The sequence below is a fragment of the Geospiza fortis genome, unplaced genomic scaffold, assembly GCF_000277835.1.
Source record: "Geospiza fortis unplaced genomic scaffold, GeoFor_1.0 scaffold264, whole genome shotgun sequence".
NCBI classification, from domain to species: Eukaryota; Metazoa; Chordata; class Aves; order Passeriformes; family Thraupidae; genus Geospiza; species Geospiza fortis.
Genome location: NW_005054332.1, coordinates 3234864 through 3256158, shown reverse-complemented (window position 1 = coordinate 3256158; position 21295 = coordinate 3234864). Strand labels below are relative to the sequence as shown.

General features: G+C 37.9%; 1 protein-coding gene across 1 annotated transcript; it reads left to right on the top strand.

Moving 5' to 3' along the window:
• Positions 1-5851: 5851 nt before the first annotated feature.
• PTP4A1 (protein tyrosine phosphatase 4A1) lies at positions 5852-12977 on the top strand. Its single transcript, XM_031057587.1, has 6 exons — positions 5852-6065; positions 6292-6401; positions 7999-8091; positions 8463-8593; positions 10206-10280; positions 11363-12977. Exons 2-6 carry the CDS (start codon positions 6297-6299, stop codon positions 11478-11480), a joined length of 522 nt encoding a protein of 173 aa, XP_030913447.1. The 5' UTR covers positions 5852-6065; positions 6292-6296; the 3' UTR covers positions 11481-12977.
• Positions 12978-21295: the final 8318 nt, after the last annotated feature.

Genomic DNA, 21295 nt, shown 5'->3' with positions numbered 1-21295 from the left:
CCGGCTGCGAGCGAGGACGTGAGTCCTTTCCAAAATGAGCTCTATGCAGTAGAGGTGGGGTATGCCCGAACTCGGGTGTGCAGCCGGCATTGTTTGGCAGGAAAAGTCCGCAGACGAGTCATTAAGTACGTGTTGAAGCGGATGTTTCTGTAACAAGCCTCACCGGCTGCGAGCGAGGACGTGAGTCCTTTCCAAAATGAGCTCTATGCAGTAGAGGTGGGGTATGCCCGAACTCGGGTGTGCAGCCGGCATTGTTTGGCAGGAAAAGTCCGCAGACGAGTCATTAAGTACGTGTTGAAGCGGATGTTTCTGTAACAAGCCTCAAAAGCTCACGAATACGGTCAACTACCTTAATTTTGACCGAAACTGCTTTCAAGATCTTGCCATCTATCTTTTCAAGGAAGGCATTTCCTTATGGAGGTGGATCGCAGTTCAGCTTTGGAAGATTTCGCTTGCCGCTTTTCGGTCTGTGTTCCTTTTTAAATTCACCTAGTAATCTCGGTGCCTGTGCTGCGTAACATCTGTGACTACGGGGCACAGTGTGTATTTAAGCAGAAAAAAATCAAACTAGGCACGGCTTCGTGATGGTACAGTGCCCTCCAAAAGCAGGGAAGCAAGAAAGACAAAGAGCAAAATCAAGTTGTCTACGACAATAGAAGCAGGATTGTTTGCTCACTGTTAGCCAGCTATGCACATTGCAAGTATTATGAGCTGACAATTGTACAGTTTGGGTGGCATGAAGGTCCTGTAATCTAGCGTTTCTTATTTCTCCTGGAGACAGCTTTCCAATATGTCTACCTGCATCTGCTGAGTCTTTCAAAAGCAGTGACTCAGAAGTATGAACCCTGTCTCTGTAATCTCATAAAACTGCCAAATCAGGAAACCTGAAGATTACACCTAAATGTCAGCTCATATTATTCCATTGATGGAATAGCAAAAGATTTTGAAATTGTCTTAACAGAGTCGTTTCAGGGGGAAAATGTAATACATGTAATACAGGGGGAAGAGGCAATACAGAGGTGCCATTTGTTAATTGCACAACCGTGAAAGGAAATAAGAGAATGTGAAATAAAAATGTGTGATAGATATAACAAGAGCCAAGGCAACAGGATGTCATTGTTTTACTGAAACTAAATGTGTCAGTAAGACAGTAAATAAATAGAAGTAAGTCTTATCTAATAACTTCTATTAAGTGAAACTTTCCTGTTCTGACAAAATCCATGCCACATAAGAATGCCGGATGTGTCCCAGCGTGTTGGCTGACTGTAGGCAATCACTTGTTTTAAACATTAACCAGAAGACCCAGATAAGGGTATTACTGAACCGTAAACACCAGATTGTCACCTTCTTCAAAAAAATTAAAACTCACTCTATTGGATCAATACAAGAAATAATTCTGTGTTATTACTTTCTTCTCAGTTGCAACTTATTGCTATGCATTCATTACTTAATTAAACTAGATGAAATACAAGCAGACATTTATTGCTGTATGTGCTGTATTTCTCATGGAAATAGAATTGGTTTTTGACAGAATTTATGTAGTTTGCTATTGAACTGACAGTGTTAAGTCATTTGGAGATTCCTTGCTTTTAGAAACTAAGGAGGAAGTGCTAGATGAGGGGATGGATTAGTTTCTGTGATGTCTAATTTTTTTCTAATATCTAATATCTGTTAAGGCTTCTTTGCATGTTGTTTTTGTGGTCCAAGCAGAAGAACTTTGAACCAAATCACATGGCCTTGGTTTCATCATCTCTAAAAGTTGCAATGACTTGTTATACAGGAAGTTTTGAGATAATTTTTTCTTCCCCCTTCTTGAACCACAAGAATATCCTTCCGGCACAGAGCATGTCACAGCAAATTTATGATAAACCTTTGGATTCTCCCTTCTCATTGGTGAGATATGAATGTATCTTCATAGGCAATGGGTCACTTTTCATGGTCTGAAATGGACAGTGTTATCACTGGATATCATAAGGACAGGCATTTATGTGCTCAGTAGATAGGAGGTGCATCTTGTCAAGAGTACCTTAGGAAGGTGTGCCTCTACCTTGTGTAATGGCTTTGCAGTTTGTACCCCTTACCCTGCCCCTCTTCCCTGTCTGCTTTGGCAGTTGCTACTGAGGCCTTGAATAGTAAGAAGAAGTTGGAGGTATTTGTCATTCAGAATTTTTTTATTGGGTAGTAAGTTAGAACACTGGACTTCCTTGCAGGTGTTCTCAAATTGTTGTGAAACTTAGTTTATTTTTGTTTTATAGTGCTAGTCCTGCGGTTTCAGTAGATGAGTGTGTATGAGGTCTTGACTTAAGAGATTGCAAGACCACATAGTTGGTTCTCGGTATGTTTTCAGTCTGTGAGCAGGTGGATTGAGTAACCGTGAACAATCTTGCGCATCTTCTGAAGGTAAAGTGCCTTATAACTGTGTTGAGAAGTGCTTTTGTTTGCATGCTTTTCAAGACGCTACTGAGTTGTGAACCATTGTGGGATAACCTTGCATCTCTCTGCTTTCCCCATATCAATAATGAACTAATAGATTACTTTTATAAACAATTTTTGTCAGACATGAGTGATGGTTTCAAGCACCAGATAAACAGCTGTGTGAATCTGCTTGTCAGTGATGACAGATCTGTCCCCGAGAAGGGCATGAATTAAAGCCTTCCTTTTCCAGATGCCTTCCTTTTCCAGATGCCTTCCTTCTGCTTGAACAGTTTATTCTCTAACTTGTGACTTGAGTTGTAGTGGATCATACAACCATATTTAATGCAGCTATAATTGACAGGTTACCTTCTCTCAGTAGGGGGTCCTGGCATATTAACCCTAGTTTTGTTTTCCAAGTTTATTTTGGTGACTCTAACAGTCAAAATGTTGGGCTTTCTGTTGGGATGGAAACTGCTACTTTTTCCAAAATCCCTCAGTGTTAAATTTCCTCAAGGAAAATTTATATGTAAATTGAAAAGAACATGCTGGTTCAACATACACAACTTGATGGTACAAACAATGAGTTGGTGTTACTCTGTTCAAGAGCCCTCTGCCTTCAACACTATGTGTCTGAATTTCACTTATGCAACTTTTTGCTTTCATGCACTGTCGTGACTGTTTTGATAGCTTACTACCAAAACTGTATGAGACAATATAGTAATTTTAAAGCTATATTTCCAGGCCTTTTGAAAGCTTATTACATCATTTGAGTTCCCTCAGAGCCCGAGGTCATCATAATTACTGCAACACTATTTTCGTAGCTGATTTCTTATCTTCCAGGTCTTTTTGCTGAGGCTGGGTGAAGCCTTGTACTCTGGCTTAACTGCATAACAGAAACAGCATGCCCATGTACTACTCATCATTAATTTTCATTTGACTCCCAGAACAGAATGAAACTAGGTTGGCAAAGCTGTCTTGGGGTAGTACAATGTGTTTCTGCCTAAAGGTTGGTCTGTCTGTGAAACTTTCCTGCTAGATTGGTGAGAAGTGATGGCATTCACATCAAAGGAAACTGTGAGCTTTGGTCCTCTGCAGTGTGGCAGCAGTAGTTGCCAAGGCAAACAGTGAGGCTTAAGTATATGCTTGGTTAGGTCCTTAGATGTGTGAATTACTAAGGTTGTGATGTGTCTAATACTGACTGTTAAGTCAGTAATTAACAAAATGAATTCCTTTGTAAGGGTTAATAACACATGGAACTCAAATGTAATGTTGCATAATCTACTTGCTTCTGCTTTGTATAAGAATTTGAACTGTGCACTTAGTTTCTAAAATGTCATTAGCAATCTGCGTTAAAAAGAAGGATTTTTTACTTAACTGATCGTTTACTGCCTGCCCTTTTCTGTGTTTACTGGTTTGTCTGGTATCTTGAGTACTCCTAGTTGCAGACTGAGGGCAGCCTGCCTAGAAGACTGGATGAAACCTGGTTACTTATTTCACTTTAAATGTTCTTTTCTCCCCAAAAGCTCCGTTTTGCCAATTGAAAGGTTTTCACCCTAATGACTCCATTCTGTGTCCTCAAGCTCACTTGCATGCATTTGTGTTTCTGACAGCCTTCACTCCCTCATCCTTTAGGCAGAGCGAGGGTCTATGATTCTTCTTAGCAGTCTTAAGAAGAGATCGACAGGAGATCTACCAGTGCAGTGCAAAAAGCAGCACAAGACCTTGTGCAGATCTACTTAAAGCTGTCCTGTCTCTTTCTGTCATTTTGCTTCTTAAACTAATTGAAAGTGACTTTAAATAAGTTACCTTCAGTTCTTTTTTTCAGTTGCTATTTTAGCTGTTCCCTATATCTGGTCCTAGGAGGCTTTTAAATGCACTCCTGCCGCCTTGCTAGGGCATGGCTGGTGAGTCAGATGATGATTCTTGGAGTTCCTCCGAGTCTGAATTCTTCTGGTTCCTGTTACTCTGTTGACCTTTGACTTAAGAGGATCCTTCTTACTCCTTTTCACGCCTATTATGTTTAGAGTTCTTGCTCTCTGTCAAGTTGTTAAGATAAATACTGAAATAGCTTTTTTCACAAGAAGCTGGCAAACTTAATCCTGTAGTCTGCATCACTACCAGGTGATGGTAGTATCTCTGAAGTACCAGCAAAATGGATGTGAAGTTATCATCTTAGTTTCTTTCTATTAACTTCATTCTTGTGTTTGTTAGCAGCAGGTTGGGGTTTTATTGTGTGTGTCTTTGTTTTGTTTGTGTTTTTACAAGTCATGCCTGTGACTTAACACACACGTTAAAACTCTTACCAGAAAGCTGTCTGAAAACATGAAACATGACTGATCAACATAAATAACTTCTGCTAAATACTTGTAGGATTGATTGTGTTTCTCTCTAATACCTAAGTATATTTAGTGGACATGTGGTTCAACTTGTACCTCTCTTTTGGAAAACAGAACTCCCCTCTTCCCTCCTGTGCCCTATGCACATATAAGCAGTAATACTGGTAGAGTAACTGGGCACAAAATCTAATGCATCTATCTGCTGTAGGGGTTTTACAGGTGTAAAAAGCACGTATGGCTGGTTCATTTGCAACATCTGCCAATAAATACACAACTTGGACCAGTTCATTTGCTATCTTAATTCCTAGTTGCTTCTTCCAGTAATTACATATATAAATTCAACCATAGCTAAGCAGCATACCAGTGGACAGGAATGACCTGTTCAAGAAACTTGCCTGTGTATGTTTTTAGCTAGAGCATTACTGCTTTCTGCGTATATTAATGAAGTCATGGTGTAAAAAAACTGTTAAAGCATGTGAAGGTTGCCATTGGCCTTTAGCCTATAGTATGTGAAATGTTCCTTAATTAGAAATGTGTGTGCCTCAAAAGCCCACATTGTATTGTTAGGCCACAAAGACTGCATTTCCTTTCAAGGCCTACTGTTTGAGTCAGGTGGATTTATACACATCTTCTGTAACTTTAGGTACTGTAACTTCAGTAGATGTTGTGATGTCTCTCAATTCAAAGTGGAGAAGGCAGTTGTATGGGTATCCTGGAAGAACTTATTTTTATAAATACTGGGGTTCTTAAAACTTGTTGCTGTGTTTAGCACATCTGAAATTGGTATTTTAATACATTGCAGGATTTGGTGTTGCAAAAACCTTACATGGAAGCTTTATAATAAGTAAATGTATTTATTTTCTTGTTTTCTAGGCTTCTAATTTTTTAATTCTAATTTTTTATTTTCTAATCCATGCTAAAAAAGTTAACAGGATTCTTGCACAAACTGAATTCTTGGAATAAAAAATAAACCTTGTGAAATAAGGTTTATTAATAAAGCTTAGTTGTTGTGGTTTTATTTTTTCATTTGTTAAAGCTTGACGTCTTAAAACCTTGTTTCACCTGTACTCATTATGCTTTTCTCCCCCGTATCTTTACAGCAGTTCTGTGGTGTTCTTGGTCACACATTTATGGAGTTTCTGAAGGGCAGTGGAGACTACTGCCAGGCACAGCACGACCTCTATGCAGACAAGTGAACTGTAGAAATCCATTACTACTCCACCAAGAAGCCCCCCTAAGAGTGGTTGACCAGGATAAGAAGTGTTGAATTGAAATCGGCAGAGCATTTACCAACGGAATTCAGACCTGGATGGGGTAAACCTCAGTGCACTGCCTTTCTTTTGCCTCAGTATTACTGGATTGAAGAATTGCTGCTTCTTGTTAGGAGGTTCATTTCATTTCCCATTGCTCCCAACATCATACTTCCAAGCACTGAGAATTTCACGTGGAGTATAGTGAAGTAGACTTCAGTTTCTCTACATCACTTCTGTATTAGAATTTTTTTTAATCCTTTCATAATCTTGTTGCATGTTTAACTAAGTCAATATGGCCCGAATGAACCGCCCAGCTCCTGTGGAAATCACCTACAAGAACATGAGATTCCTGATCACACATAATCCAACCAATGCAACCTTAAACAAATTTATAGAGGTAAGGCCGGTACAGAATTCTTACTGACATATTTTTTTAATCCCTGAACAGCATGCTATATTTATATATAAATAAATATATATTTACTAGCTAATAACTGCTGTAAAAGCCATATGAGGTGTACTGAGACTGTATATTGATTTTTTTTCCTTTCAAATACTGGTGCTGTGCTTTGAAGATGTGTAGACAAATCTGTAGATATCTGCAAATCTGCAGACAGATATCTGCAGATTTGCAGACAAATCACATATACTTTGTCCTTCACAAATGTAATTCTGAGAATGAAGTAATAATTATACTGTCTAGTACATAGTACATTAAGTACATTGTTTAGGTCTGAAAACAGGAATTATCTAGCAGAGTTATGTACAGAACAATACAAACATCTCTTAGTGGAAGGAGCTCACATTGAGATTGGGCTGAAGTGGTGTAACATTTCATTGCACTTCCTGCATAGTGATACATAGTGTGGGTCAGAACCTTAGAACTAGTAACAGGATTGCAATATGCTTTCACTGCCTAGCTTCCTTCACTATTAGCAGATCGTGGTTTTAGTGTAGCTTAAGAGGATCCTGTGTCATAGTGTCTTCGTGAGTGAAATTTGTGGCAATAGGCTTAGTCTGCACTCAGAGCTGCTGAAGCTACTTCAAGTGCTTTGCTGCATGCTGCTGACTGAAGGCCGTGGCTTGGCATATATTGCTAGTACTGAATTTATCAACTAAACCACATATTTAGCATGTTGGAACTATAAAGTGCGTGATTGTATATAGTGTGTGTATATGCTAATAAGTTCCTTGCAGAGCTACTTCATGGGAAGGTCCAAGTTTGCTAAGTACCTCCTCAGCAAGATTTTAGGTGTACTGCATCTCAATTCTGTATTTGATGCAGAATTATTTACAGGAAGCAGAGTGAGATAACATCTGCTTGTCTTTATATTCTCACAAGTAGATCAGGTCTGCTTAGTGCTTAGGCTGTGCTTCAGTCATTACCCTGGCAATTGCAGTGTGCATGATATTCGTTGCAGGGAGAATGAAGAGGGATTGCTTTTTTTTTTTTATTATTTTAATGTAGGGTAATAGCAAAATGGAAAGCTAAATTTTGTCATGACAGCTCAGGAACTGGAATACTTTATTGTCCTGTGCTTGTAACTCTTAAGAGTAAGTGGTCTAACAAACCTACTGTTTTAAGCAGAGGGAGGAGGGGAAGATTTGAACTTTGCTCTGAATGCTTTTAGTGAAGTATGTAGCTTTGCAAACCAGGAAGCTTTATGTTCCTTTAAGATGAATGATCATTTGGAGATGGACTACTTGACTAATCAATATTTATCAGGATCTGATTTTAAAAGAAAATGTCTGATCTAACATAACCAAACTTAGTCTGCACATAAGACTGTGTTTGCAGAAAAGCCTAAAGTATCTGGTGTTAGCACACAAGTTTTTAGTCATTTCAGCTTTCTGTGTCTTTGCAGGATGGCAAGCATTTGCATGAGTTTTGTTACTGAAAGTTTTGAATGAGTTACTAAGTTAGTTTATCAAGAAAATTGAATGGTTAAGTGAAGCTGGTTTACTCTTACAGCATTTTTTTTCCCACTCCTTAGGAACTTAAAAAATACGGTGTTACCACAGTGGTAAGAGTGTGTGAAGCTACTTATGACACTGCTCCGGTGGAAAAAGAAGGCATTCAGGTTTTGGTAAGTAGTGTAGAAGCAGAGTTTGAAACCAACACATTTTGCTGTTCACTCTACCCCCTTCCCCAAAAAAAAGATTATTTGACACCACTTTATGAGTGTATTCACTCAGCAACTGATGGAGGAAAAATATGTGGAGACATCTTTTCTTGTCAGGAAAAAAAAGTTCAGTTTTGAGCTAAATCATGTGATCAATGAAAACTGATTGAGAGGAATCTATTTGTAATATTGCTGTAGTTAGACTATTAGAAAATTGTAGGTTTGAGTGGTTTCCTCAGCTGTCAGCCCTTTGTCCATTGTGTCCCCTCCTTTTTTTTGCCTGTGCATACAGCTTACAAGAATTCTATCTTTGTGTTTGTCACCCTGTGTTCTAGGACTGGCCCTTCGATGACGGTGCTCCACCATCCAACCAGATTGTTGATGATTGGCTAAACCTCCTTAAAGTTAAATTTCGTGAAGAACCTGGTTGTTGTATTGCTGTACACTGTGTTGCTGGTCTTGGAAGGTGGGTGAAGTTTTAAAGATTTGTTGAATTGTCATCCCTTGCCAGACTTGTTAAGATGTAGTGCAAAAGTTTACTTGAGGCAAATGTAATATAGGCACATATCCAGTGTTGGAATGACCTCACACTTAAAAGGAGTTGAGATGGCAGGAAACTGTTGTTTGTATTTATTGAAGATCTTTAGGTCAAGAGATGATGCTTCAGTCAAAGCTCTCACAAAGTCTACAGAATTAAGTTAACAAGTATATTCTTGTACCAAGTATGTTGATGAGTGCCCCATTGAGATTTTTGTCTGTTTTTTCCCTAATGGATTTGGGGTTTTGTGACTTGTCTGCTTTCTCTCCATCTCCATTTCAGCAGTATTGCCAGTCTCCTTGAACCAGGGGCATTGTAACCGTTAACCACAAACAAGTGGGTGGTTCTGGCACATCGAGACCAGCTTTCATCCACAACCTGTCTGGGGGATGAAAAGTGTTTTCCAAAGTCCCAAAGCTGTTTGTCTCATTTCTAAGTGACATGAAAATTTTTAGTGATATTGCTAAATATTCTCCCTTTAGTCCTGTTCCTTCTGTCTGCTGCCACTATCTTGAATAGATGTCCAACAGTTGTGAGAAAATAATGGTTTTTCTGCTGTCCTAAACTACTTGGGAACTAGATCTGTTCAAAAAGAAGTTGCTATATTTTAGCCATGGATTTCAGCATGTCCTATATTGAATGGAGGTTTCTGGTCTTGTTGTCCCTAAGCCTGGTTTATCCACTGCATTATGGCTTCACATAACAAAGTTCACTGTAGTGGACTTTGTAGATGAATCTTACCAAAACAAGTCCTCTTCTGCTGCTTAGAATGATACAGGTTGGTTTTTCCTCAAAACAAGGTAGTTAATTAGTTGAAGACAGTCCTAGCTTTCTATCACGTAAGTTTCCTTTTAAATCCCTGAACATATAAAACCACTTAAAGTTACTACTTATATGCACTAGTCTGTTGCTAGTGTGTGGCATGAGGTTTTGTCTTGTGGTTTTTGGTGGGTTTTTTTGAGTCATAAATTGCTAATGTATTTGAGTTTGATTTAAGTCAAGCTTTTGTAGCTGAAAATTGATTCTGTCAAAGGAGGAACACCATGACAAACAAGGAAATCCTCAGGGAAGTGTAGTAGCCTGTGGATTGCGTCTGTTCCCAAAACTTGTGACACTAGTGTAGGATTTGTCACTTCTTACTGAACTCGACCTCTCTTCTGACTTTTGTGTTGGCATCCTGACTGCTTCTAATGGTGATTCATTTTGGAGAAGAAAAACCCATATGCAGCTCTTCCTCAGAATCAATTGATTTGAAACAAATGGTTAAAGATTACTTGCATTTTACTTCTGTTGTCCTCTCGTGTACCTAAAGTCAGATTAATGAAGCTAAGGTTGACCAGAGTTAATTTAAACCCCTATTTAATGAGAATTAAATAGGCTAACTCAAAACCAGGTGATATTATGTGTCAGTGAATGTAGGAATGCCTTCTGCCTTTTCTGCTTTCCCAGTGAAGCAACATCATATATGCAAAAACAGAATAAATTGTTTTTCTGAGTACACTTTGACAAAAGCTAAACTGAATTTTTTTTTTTTAACCAGAGCTCCAGTCTTAGTTGCTCTTGCACTGATAGAATGTGGAATGAAGTATGAAGATGCAGTGCAGTTCATAAGACAGTAAGTGTGACACTAACATGTAGCTGTTTTTAAGATTCAGTATGTTGATACATCCTTGGCCCTGAAGGAAATTCTGAATTGTCTTTGTCTTTTTTTTTTTTTTTTTGGTAAGGTGTTTAATTTAGTACATCTGAAATTTTAGTGCATACAGTCAGTGTTGTAGGATTTGGATCTATGGAATGGATATTTTTCTGCCAAAACCAGAATCCATACATAATTATTTGAGGAGGTTTAAAAAAACCAGAACAACCGTTAACAAACCCCCTAACCTTCAGTTTGAATTGCAGAGTTCTCTTTCTTTATTTTACATATGAAAGGCAGAATACCTTTGTCTTTCCTGGTAGTCTTGTGAAGGCAGATATTTCCTTGGATTTTTTTAATCAATGTATGTAAGTCGGAGGAGAGCAGTTTTAGTCTCAATGTTTTAATTTCTCAGGTTTCAGCTATATTCAAAAAAAGCTGCATCCATTATAAACAATAACAAAACACTTCTTGCATAATTGCCAGATCTTCAAAGAATTAAATTCAGCTTGTACTGGCTGTATATGAAATGAGGAATAGGTAGCCAGGCACATACTCCAGAGAGCCAACATATACCTTTTTTTCACATACATACGGTTTGAGGAAACAAAGGCAGCTCAATTTCTGTTCAGCCTCTTTATTATGGGGACTTTAAATGTTTATGTACTGTCTTACTATTGTCATATTGTTCATAATTATTTTAAGAGAATGCATAACTTCAGCTCTCAAGAAGACCATCTTGCATCTGCTCTATAGCTTCCTTTTGAAGTTTTTTCTAAAGATCTTAATGTAAAATCACTGGCTTTTGCTTATCATAGGCTAGAACACTGTCTAAAATGCTATGTTCTCCTTTGAGCACGTGGTCCAGTGAGGTATTTGTGAAAGGAAGCTACCACCCTCTTTCCTGGCACTTAACTTCCAATTATCCCTACTTAGGTTACAGCCTTGACTTAAAGGTGGCTGTTTTTAAGTGAGCTAAAAATATTTTTCTCTGGTTGATGATATTATTTCACTGGGCAGTAGATTAATGTTCTGTTTCAAATATGTTCTTTTCCATCTAGGAAGCGGCGTGGAGCTTTCAACAGCAAGCAACTTCTGTACTTGGAGAAATACCGCCCCAAGATGCGTCTGCGCTTTAAAGACTCCAACGGTCACCGAAATAATTGTTGTATTCAATAAAGCTCAACAGCCTATAGTACTTCTTTGGAAATAAAGGATGGAAACTAGAATTAAGCAGACTGCATGCCAAAGACATCAGTCTGGTATTTTTTAGTAGTAAAGGAAGCTTCCTTAGGAGTATTTATTAGGCTAAAGGCTCAGTAGAAATGCAACTTCTATGTTTAGATAAATATCTGTCTATTTGGAGACCCAGTAAATGTTTTTGCTGTACCCTGTTTCTGAGCTGTCTCCTTGTTCATTAATTATCAGATCAAATATCCTTTAATCATGCCATTGAGTCTTACTGACCTAGTTTTAACTACTATAAATTGGGGTACTAAAATAAATCAATCTGTAGAGAGATTAGGTGCCAAAATACCCAGCATATCAGCTACATGTTTTTCCTTAAAATGGGCATAGTTCTGATGATGTGAGAACTACCAGTTTATCTGGACCTTACTATCTTTTTTTCTACAGTCATTTCAATATTGAAGAATATGGCCTCTAAAGTAGTCTTGCCTGCTCACGGTATGTTTTGTCTCCCACAATCGCACTAGAATTATCAAGATTTGCACAGTCTGTCTTTTTAATACTATGAATTACAGCAACTTTTTACCCCTGCATCTGTACTTTTCTGTTACCTGAACCTCTCCATATTACAAGTCATTACTCTGGTTATTCATGTAGAAGATCTTTTAAATTGTTCAGAAGCACACAAGTCTTTAATGTCTCCAGACAAAAAGCCTTACAGTAAAATTAATGTTGGCACTTCATGTGCAACTTAACAGAGGGCCTGAAAAGGTTGGGAGGGGCTATTTAATATTTCTAGTAAAATGTTGCCTTTGTCTTGTGCAGGAAGTATAGAATATGCCCTTTACTTTAGTAAATATTTTTTTAAAACGTAGAAATGCTTTGTTATTGTAGCTAAAAATTCTTAATCAGAAAATTTCTGAAAAATCTTGTAGTTTTCTTTTACTGTACCTATTGAGAGTTGTTTACCAACTATTGCTTTGTTGAAAGTGTGATCTTTTTCTTTTCTTTTCATTTTTCCTCCTTGAGTTTCTGCTATGACTTGGGCAGACCTCTGTAATATTTTGTATGCCTTTCAAGCTGCGTAACTTAATATTTGGATACTTGATAATTTGTTTTATTATGTAATTGATAAAATGGTGATGTGTATTAATGTTAGTTCAACCATATATTTATACTGTCTTGGGAATGTGTGGTTATAGTTCTGTGGGAGAAATACTTTTGCCAGTGTTCACCAGCTTGTAAAATCTAGTGCGAGAGCTTAAACATCTAAATAAAGACTGAAATGCACTTACGAAGTTTGCTGAAATGCTCATCACTTTCACTTACTCTTACTTTTGTGTACTGTCAGCAATCTGGAGGTGCCTAAGCTCAGAATCTAGTCAGGCATCTGTTTTCTTCTTTTTTTTTTAATCTGGGCCTGAATGTCCCCTTTGCTGTAATGTTTGCTGTTTGTTTTGCTCATAAATAAATGTGGACAAAAATTAATGGTAGAAACTACAGTATTTTTTATGTAGCTTACTTGTGACTTGCTGTCCCCAGTACTAAAGCAGCTTACTTACTTAGTGTTCTTGAAGCTGTTTTTGCAGTAAAACAGAAGAGGATATGCATTGGTAAAGCTTAGAGAACACTTGAATCAATACCATTAGAATTCAGGTAAAAATAGTGTGATACAGTGCTTCATTGTCAAGACTGAAGCTATGTACAAACAAGATGTTCCAAAAAATGCGTGAGTAAAGACCTGTTATTTGAGTTTCCAGAGTGGTGACTAAACTTCCTGACGAGGACTAGAAGGTGCTCTTATTAGGCAGCTGAAGTGATCGATGCTCATATCTGCTTAGAGTTAAACGTTGGTTAATATATATCTTCCTTTCTAAACAGTGAGGTGGGATCATAGTATCTGTCAATGAGATTTCTGAATCTTTTGGAGATTAATTATGGCCTCATTATAAAGGACACTGTATGATTTTAAAATGCCTAAAATAATATAATATAGCACAATCTTTAAAGCAGTAAAATAAACTTTGGATCATCTTTTCTGTGGAAGCTGAACTGAGTTAAAAGGTATTTTGTTTAATAGAATACAGCTTCATTTGACTGAAGAAGTAAGATGTTATGGAATGACATCCAAAGTCATCAATGTTTCTGTTGCCAGGAATTAGATTATAGGAACAATGGCATAGACAAAATCTTCATATATTCTGTAACTCATCATTATGCTGATTGATGTAAATACTGGTTTAACACAGATTAGTATCCAAGTTAAGAATTCTGATTTGGTTGCCCATGAAAATAGGAGAAGTCTAAAACAACTACAAGTAAAATGCCTGGAATTTTTTTTACTTAAAATTATCAATGCAATTGCTGTACATAGATCAGATTTTGCTTTTTTTACAGAATTCATTGTGGCTAAGGAGGATTGTGTTTGGCTGATTTCAGTAAACGAGGAAAAATTTGCATGAGTGCATGTCTGTTGAAAGCTTCTGAACTCTTTCTCTGTTTAGACATGACTCTTAGGAACAGAAAATCTTTTCCTCTTTTGTAACAAGTCTGGTAGTTTTCAACGATACTTAAGTTGTGAAGATAGGATAGCAGAGGGAACTACATAAAACAAGTTGAATGAAATTGCATGTAAAGGGTGTGTATGTGTATATATATATATATATATACACACATATATTCACAAATTCAAGTGAAGAAATGCTTAAGCAGAATTACTGTATCTTAAGGCTAAAGCCTGGCATGGAAAACAGGCTTTAATGTAACATTTAATTTTGGATGCTTTCAATATGTAACTGCTTTGCCCCCTCAAGAGGTATGTTGTAGTACATTCCTGTCATGTGCTAGGCTGGCTTGTGCTGTGGACTTAATGGCATATGTAATATGACATGTAAATGGTGGCAATGTTTACATCATTCCTTAGCATGTAGCAGAAATGTTCATGGGAAATGGGGTGAGAATTTGCAGTTAGTGCAGCAGAAAACTGATTGATTCCCTATATTGTGCTGTCATATGGTCCTTTAAAAATTTGGAGAAAAAGTAGTCAAACAAGGTACTTTGTTACTGATTATCCAAAATTAGGTATAAAATTGAAAGTGATTTTCTTGACTCTGATTCTTAAAAATGCTGAGCAGTCAGTTTCCACTTAAGTCTGTAAACACTTGTACTTAAATATGCATGAAATTATGTGGAACTCTTTCTCAACAGTCCTGAGCCACTTCAGACTGTACTCAAAACTAAGTAATACTTCTAATCTCACTGTCTTCAGTTCTTGGTGTATAAAAATCCATTCCAGTCCTTAAATTAGTGGGGTGGTTCTGGAGATAAGCAGTAATTTCTGAAGTAATCAGACCCAACGGCTTTATTGCAGAAGAAACAATGAGAAAATGAGTAGTTCGGTATTGAGGCTGAATCCAAGGTTAGACTTAAGGTCTTTGGCAGTAAGAAAAGTAGTAAGGCTCTGCTCATTTATGTGAGCATTGTTTATCCTTACAAATGGGATGGGAGAAGAAATCTTCTGTAATTAAATGAATGTATTTGAGAGGGCCAGACTAGGGGTTCATATATGATTGTACCTTAATTGTTTTTAAGCTTCTGAGTGCTTGACTGCAGCATTAATAATACTGTTTTTCCCCTTTTTTTTTTTTTTAATATGTGCAACATTATTTAAATAATTACTGAGAGCACTCAAAACAGTATCTTAGATTTGCTGGGCTTTTGCTGTGACATTAATAAGCAAGTATTTTCTGTCAGTATCAGGAAAGTTATCAAACCAGAGATAGTGTTGTCCCAAGAAGACTACTATTACCTTTTGTATGTATTTGTGTAACCCCACTGTAAAAAAAAAAAAAATCAGTTATACTTCACAAGTTGAATTCAGCTCTTAAAATCTGGCTGAAATTTGATGGGTTTATTAATAGCTAGGAGGGACTTAACTGAAGAAATACAGATTTTTTAGTGAAGATGAAGAGCTCTCTAAAGATGAGAGCATATTCTGTAAAGGGAACATGGGATGGCAAATTCAGTTTTTAGTATTGGTATGTACAGGCAGATTAAATAAATTTCACCTAACTTCTTTAAGTGCAATAGTTCAAAGTGTCAGGTAAAGTATTTCTTTCCACATACTCTGCTCTTAATGTGTAATAACAATTGACAATTATAACCCGATTTTATCCTATTGATACAGGTTTATGCTACATGTAACCACAGCAAGTGGTTATTTTTGTCTTGATGGTCGCCTGCATGACTGCTGTTAATTTTGATACATACTGTCCTAATGCATTGATAATTACCTCAATAACAACACAAGTTCCCTATCAGTTGAAAGCCTCTTTGTGAGGTAATAGTGTTTAAACAGTGATCTGACAAGAAACGATAGGGACAGTGCCAGAAGATCAAGTTGCCTGCTTCAGTTTCTGATTCAAATGAGAACTCTGAAGAAAATCAGATACCAGCGTTTAGGTACATAGGAATGTTCAAGACAGAAATACTCACATAGCAGAAGGCATTCAGTCTCATTACACATGTAACCTGCATCTGTAAAAAAACCTAGATACATAGAATGGGTATTTTCTATTCCATTTTCTATTGGGCTGGAGTCTTAATCTCTTTATTGGTGGAGTAACAGCAGTAGCTGATTCTTTTTATAAATTTGCACATGCTTTATCATCAAGTTCCACTGATGCTTGTTCTGAATAGGACAAAGCTTGAATAACCTTTGGACTCTAGAGGAGCGAGAATTGCAGGTGATGAACTCTTCTTCCCCATTCATAGGAGCATAGTTATGATACAATCTGAACAGGACAGTGCTGCTCAGCATTGTTATGCACGTCCACAGTGCTAGTAGGAAGCTACACACATCTTAGTTTGCCTTCTTCAATTCCCCGGTAAATCTGTGTGTCTTTAGGTAGGGCATGCAAACCCTGAACTTGCCTTTAAAATTTCAATTCAACTCTGACAAGTTTTAGTTCATCATAGTAAAAGCACATAAATACAAGAGGGCCATAGCAGATGTGCAAAACCATGGAGTTCCCTCATACTGCAAGTACACTCATCTCTTTACACTTGATGTACGAGGTTTTCCAGAGTAACACGTCCCCTGTCTGTCCCAGGGACGGGCTGCCCTACTCTTCTCTCCCTGGCTTTGTACAGCAGGATTCTTACTTCTTCCTGCCTTCTAACTGGGAGTTCCTTGTAGGATGCTATGGAGGATGGGTACCTGGCAGGAACTATGTACCCCTGATGCTCTCAGATGCTACCTCAAGCCACCCTACATGGAGTGTTTCTGCACTATGTCTTTATTCAATAGACAGAATTTTGCTAATGGGCAGACTTTTTTCTAGGCAGACACTTGCTGGCTGTTTCCTATATTAATCTAATCAGTGAGATAATTTTATAATATCCAATCACTTTGTGTTGTTAAGGTTATCCTTCTGATGGAGAGGATGCAAACTTTCCCATATTTGTGTTAAATCACACCCCTTTTTACCTCTCATATTCTCATACTTCATTCAGTTGCCTGATCTTGAGTTAGCCTTTTGCTGCATAAGGTTTATTTCAAACATTGAGAGTCTTTACCTCCCAAGTTCTTGACCTTATTTTGTTCCTGTTTTCCCTGTCTAGAAATTCTTGGTCATTTCTATTTCACTTGTCTACTTCTCATCAAAACTCCCTTCTGGACTTCCTTAATTGCTACCTGGTTTTCTTCACTGGGAAAAAATTAAGTACTGTTCAACAGCACTTGATGTTTATATGCCTGTCTCAATTGTCTTTCAGCACTACCAGAGTATTTATACTACTTTGAAGTTTGATCTCAAGAAGTTCTATTCCAGGCCCTTTGCCTTGGAAGTGGTTCTGAGCCAAGTCCAGGAAGGGAATTTGAGAGAATTATCATATATTATTGGGTTGAAGCATTAGGATATTTTTGAAGGAAATCTTCTAATTGTGCCATTAAGAATATAGAGCAATTTAGATTGGACAAAACATTAGAAGGTGATCTAGTCCAACCCATGCTCAAAGCAGGGATAACTTCACAATTAGATCAGGTTATTTAGGAGCCTATTGAATCAAGTTTTTAATATGTTCAAGGATAGATATAACAGCTCCTTCCCAATATCTGTCCCTCAGCTGAGAACTCTTCCCTTGGGAATTACTCAGAATCTTCCCAGATGTAATTTCCCTGTGTCTCACATTTTTTCACTGTGACCTCCAAGACACTCTGTCTCTTCCTCTCTACATCCATCTGCCAGGTAACTGACAGAGGAAATTTGCCTCCTCAGTCTCATCATGAGGATGAAGAAACACAATACACTCTATACTCCAAGCCTCTAATAATCTCAGTGACCTTCTACCATACTTCCTTCCAGTTTGTCAATATTTTCATGTATTGGGGAACTGGACACAGGCTACCATACGATTGCCTTCATAGAAGTTAAAAATTAAGGTAAATAGTACTGGGGTGAAATCTCAGATATTCAGAGAATTCATAACCAGCAGCAGTTCTGTAGACACCCACCCAAATTAGTTTGGGACGTAAGTCTCAAAGGCGTATTTTGTGCTGGCTATCAAAGTTTGTTTTCCTCTAGCACTAGAAAAGTTCATTAAACCTTTTTTTCCTGTTTTACACCAATCTCTGCATATAACTGCAACTCTGTCTTATTTTCTGGGATAAAATGTCTTTTTTAGTCTTGAATCTGTGTATTGCATTGGGTAATCCTTAACAGCTTGTAGCTTCTACACCTTTTACCTCTCTACAAAAACCTACACTTAGTCATAAAATCAATGGCTAAACATCCTTTGTCTTCAGAATCTTGCCTTTGTCCACCTAGCTGTATGGGTAATTTTAAAAGCCTCAGTCCCTTTCACCTGTGGAATTGAATGTTTTTCTGCTGCTTTCTAGAGCAGGACACGTAACTTCTATTTGATCCAGCAACTGGCAGCTACTAATGAGTCTTTTTGTGGGGAAAGAAAATGATCATGTCATAAATTTGGTGAAAAGTGGGTACATGTTACTGTTCCTATACTAACTAAAGCAAGGAGGAGGTAGGAAATTAATGGGGAAAATAGTGTCAAATCAGATATTCTTAACCAAAATATGTGGGTTTCCTTTATGTGATTAGAAAATTTTAGATTATTGGTTGTTACTGTTCTGCCTTTGAAAAAGTCAATTCTTATTACACAAGAAATAGAAAATATCAGAGGAACTAACAGTTTTAAATTTTGCTAAAGATATAATTCACAGTAACTTAAAATCAACTTCAAATGAGCTAACTATGGAGCCTCCTGAACAAGTGATATTGGCAAATCCCAGGTATTGTGAACAGAGTGTCTGCTGTTCATCCTGGAAAAAATCATGGCAGTAAGCTATGAAAAGCAGTTATCTAATTATTAAGGGGTGCCAATGTAGTATTTCTGACTCTTTCAGAAAACAGTAACCAGAAAAAAAAGAGCTTGTTCAATATTGTAAATTCAGCAGATGTAACTGATGGTGTAGTACATATCAATTTATTTCAGAAGTCTAACTCTGCTTTGTATAACATTTTAAGTTATGTAATTCACAAAATAAATGCAGCACTTGGGTTTTAAAATCATTTAAATCAAGTATCTTGCAGACAAAAGAAAGATGTTCCTGTGAGAGATTGTTTGAATATTTAATGGCCTACTGCTGTAACATATCTCAGCTTTTTGACAGTAGTAAATGCAGCCCTACAGCAGGGCACCACCATACTCAATACATTCTTTATCCAGATAAGCACATGAAGCAATCTAACTCCTTTCCACATTTTGACAACCAAAGCATAATTAACAGTAAAAAGCAAGCCATGTTTATGACCAGTGTGATCATAATCTGACTGCATAGAACATATTTTCAAAAATTCCATTTAGACCAAAAAACATGGAAAGACTATAAGGAATATAATTCACAAACCTCTTGGAAAGAGTTGTGGCTAAATAAAAGCTTGGAACTATAAGCAAAGAAACTGCCTTCTGCTGCTTTTTCTTGTGTTCAGGGCACTAGAAAACTTAAAATAAATAGGTTGCTTTTCAATGGAAACAACTTGGAAGATCTGGCCTACTACCAAGTAGCTCATCTATAAAGGGATTATATGATAAAATATTGCCAGGGAAGATAGCAGATGGCACAGCTGTAATTGTGTACACCTGGTGTGTCACTGTGCACAAAGGCCTCTGTAATACCAACAGAATTTCCTATTGGGGTGCTCTTTTTTCATGCTGAACTGCAACACAGGTGCTTCAGACGGTCAAGTTTATTACACAAATGCAGTGGTACAGTGTGGCCATGGCAAAAGAAAAGTGCACATACTCTGTTAAACTGAGATGGGTCACTGGAGTTATGTGACTTTTGACAGTGTAAAGAAATACTGAATAGAGCAATGAACAATGATCAGATTACCAGCAATGCTTTGCCTGCTGCTTGTGTCAAAAGAAATGAAATCAAAAGGGCTGAATGCTGGAAAATTTGTGCAATGCAAATTCTGCTTAACTGAATTTTGCTTCAGAAAGTAATTTCATTTCTTTGTATAGTATCAACAGTATTTTAGAAGGTTAGCACCTTGTTGAAAGTTCCATGCCTAAAAAGCCTTTGAAGAAATTAGTGCAACCAACCTAGTTGGTTCTGCACCATTATAAGAATTCAGTTTTTTTTTTTTTTTTAATGCTTGTTTTGGAAAGGAGAGAGACCTTCTGAAACACAGGAAGTACAGGAAGAAAACTAGAGAAAACCAGCTTGTGGTAATGTGCAGAACTAGCTTTGGAAGGGCAGGGAGAAAAAAATGCTGCATAGGTTAAAAACTGCTCCACTTCAAAACTGTTCCGTTGCAAATACCTTGTGTATTGCCTGCAAATATTGCTGTGTTACCATGCCTTCAGTTTAATGCTTCCTTAGTGTGATGGCAGCAAGAGAAGCATTCAATGCATTTCAGCCCTCATGGCACCACAGAAAGCCCTAGAGAATACAATCTCAAAAACTCAGAACTGAAAAAAAGGAAACTAAAGGAAACACAATCAATTTTTTTGTCCTTACATCATGTTTGTATTTCATTACAAAATACTAGGAATATGTAAAGGCAGCGTTAATATAGCAATACATAATGTAATTATGTATTTATGATTTTTAGAAATATTAAAAATCAAGTTTCTCTTTTGGAGGTGCTGAAACTTGGTATATGCTAGAACCAGCCTGCACTGCACTTCATGCCAGCCATCACAACTGAAAGCAGCGTAACGAATGCTGCATTCAGCTAATGCTGCAACAAAAATTAGGAAAGACGGTCCTGCTCTTTAGTAACATTATGTGGAGACCAAATTACTCCAGGTTCTCATGCCCCTACAAACGCACACCGCGACAGTCCCCTTAGGTGTCGAATAGTGCCGATGTGCGCCACAGGTCCTGCAAGGCGCGTACACAAACTGTTACCAGGAAAAGAGAAGGCGAAAACGCGCCTGCACCAACAGGCAGCATGAGACATGTCTGCCCAGGACCGACCGACTGCGGAGATTTTTCTGTCCAACGTGTAGGAACCGAAGAGCCTGGCACATCGGGAGCTGCAGGAATCCGCCCGGGGCCGACGGCGCACAGGACAGATTACCAAACAGGTTGTATAATGCGGGCTGCGCCGAGCAGGGGGGGTGGCAGCTGCTCTCCGAAGACAAAAGGCCACATCATTACACACGCACTAGTCACACCATGTGTGTGTCCTCAGCCAGGGTCTTACGGGAAACCCCGCGGAGCCGGCCGCCCTTCAACCGCTCTCCCCTGGGCCCGGGCAGGCCCGTCAGGCGCACGG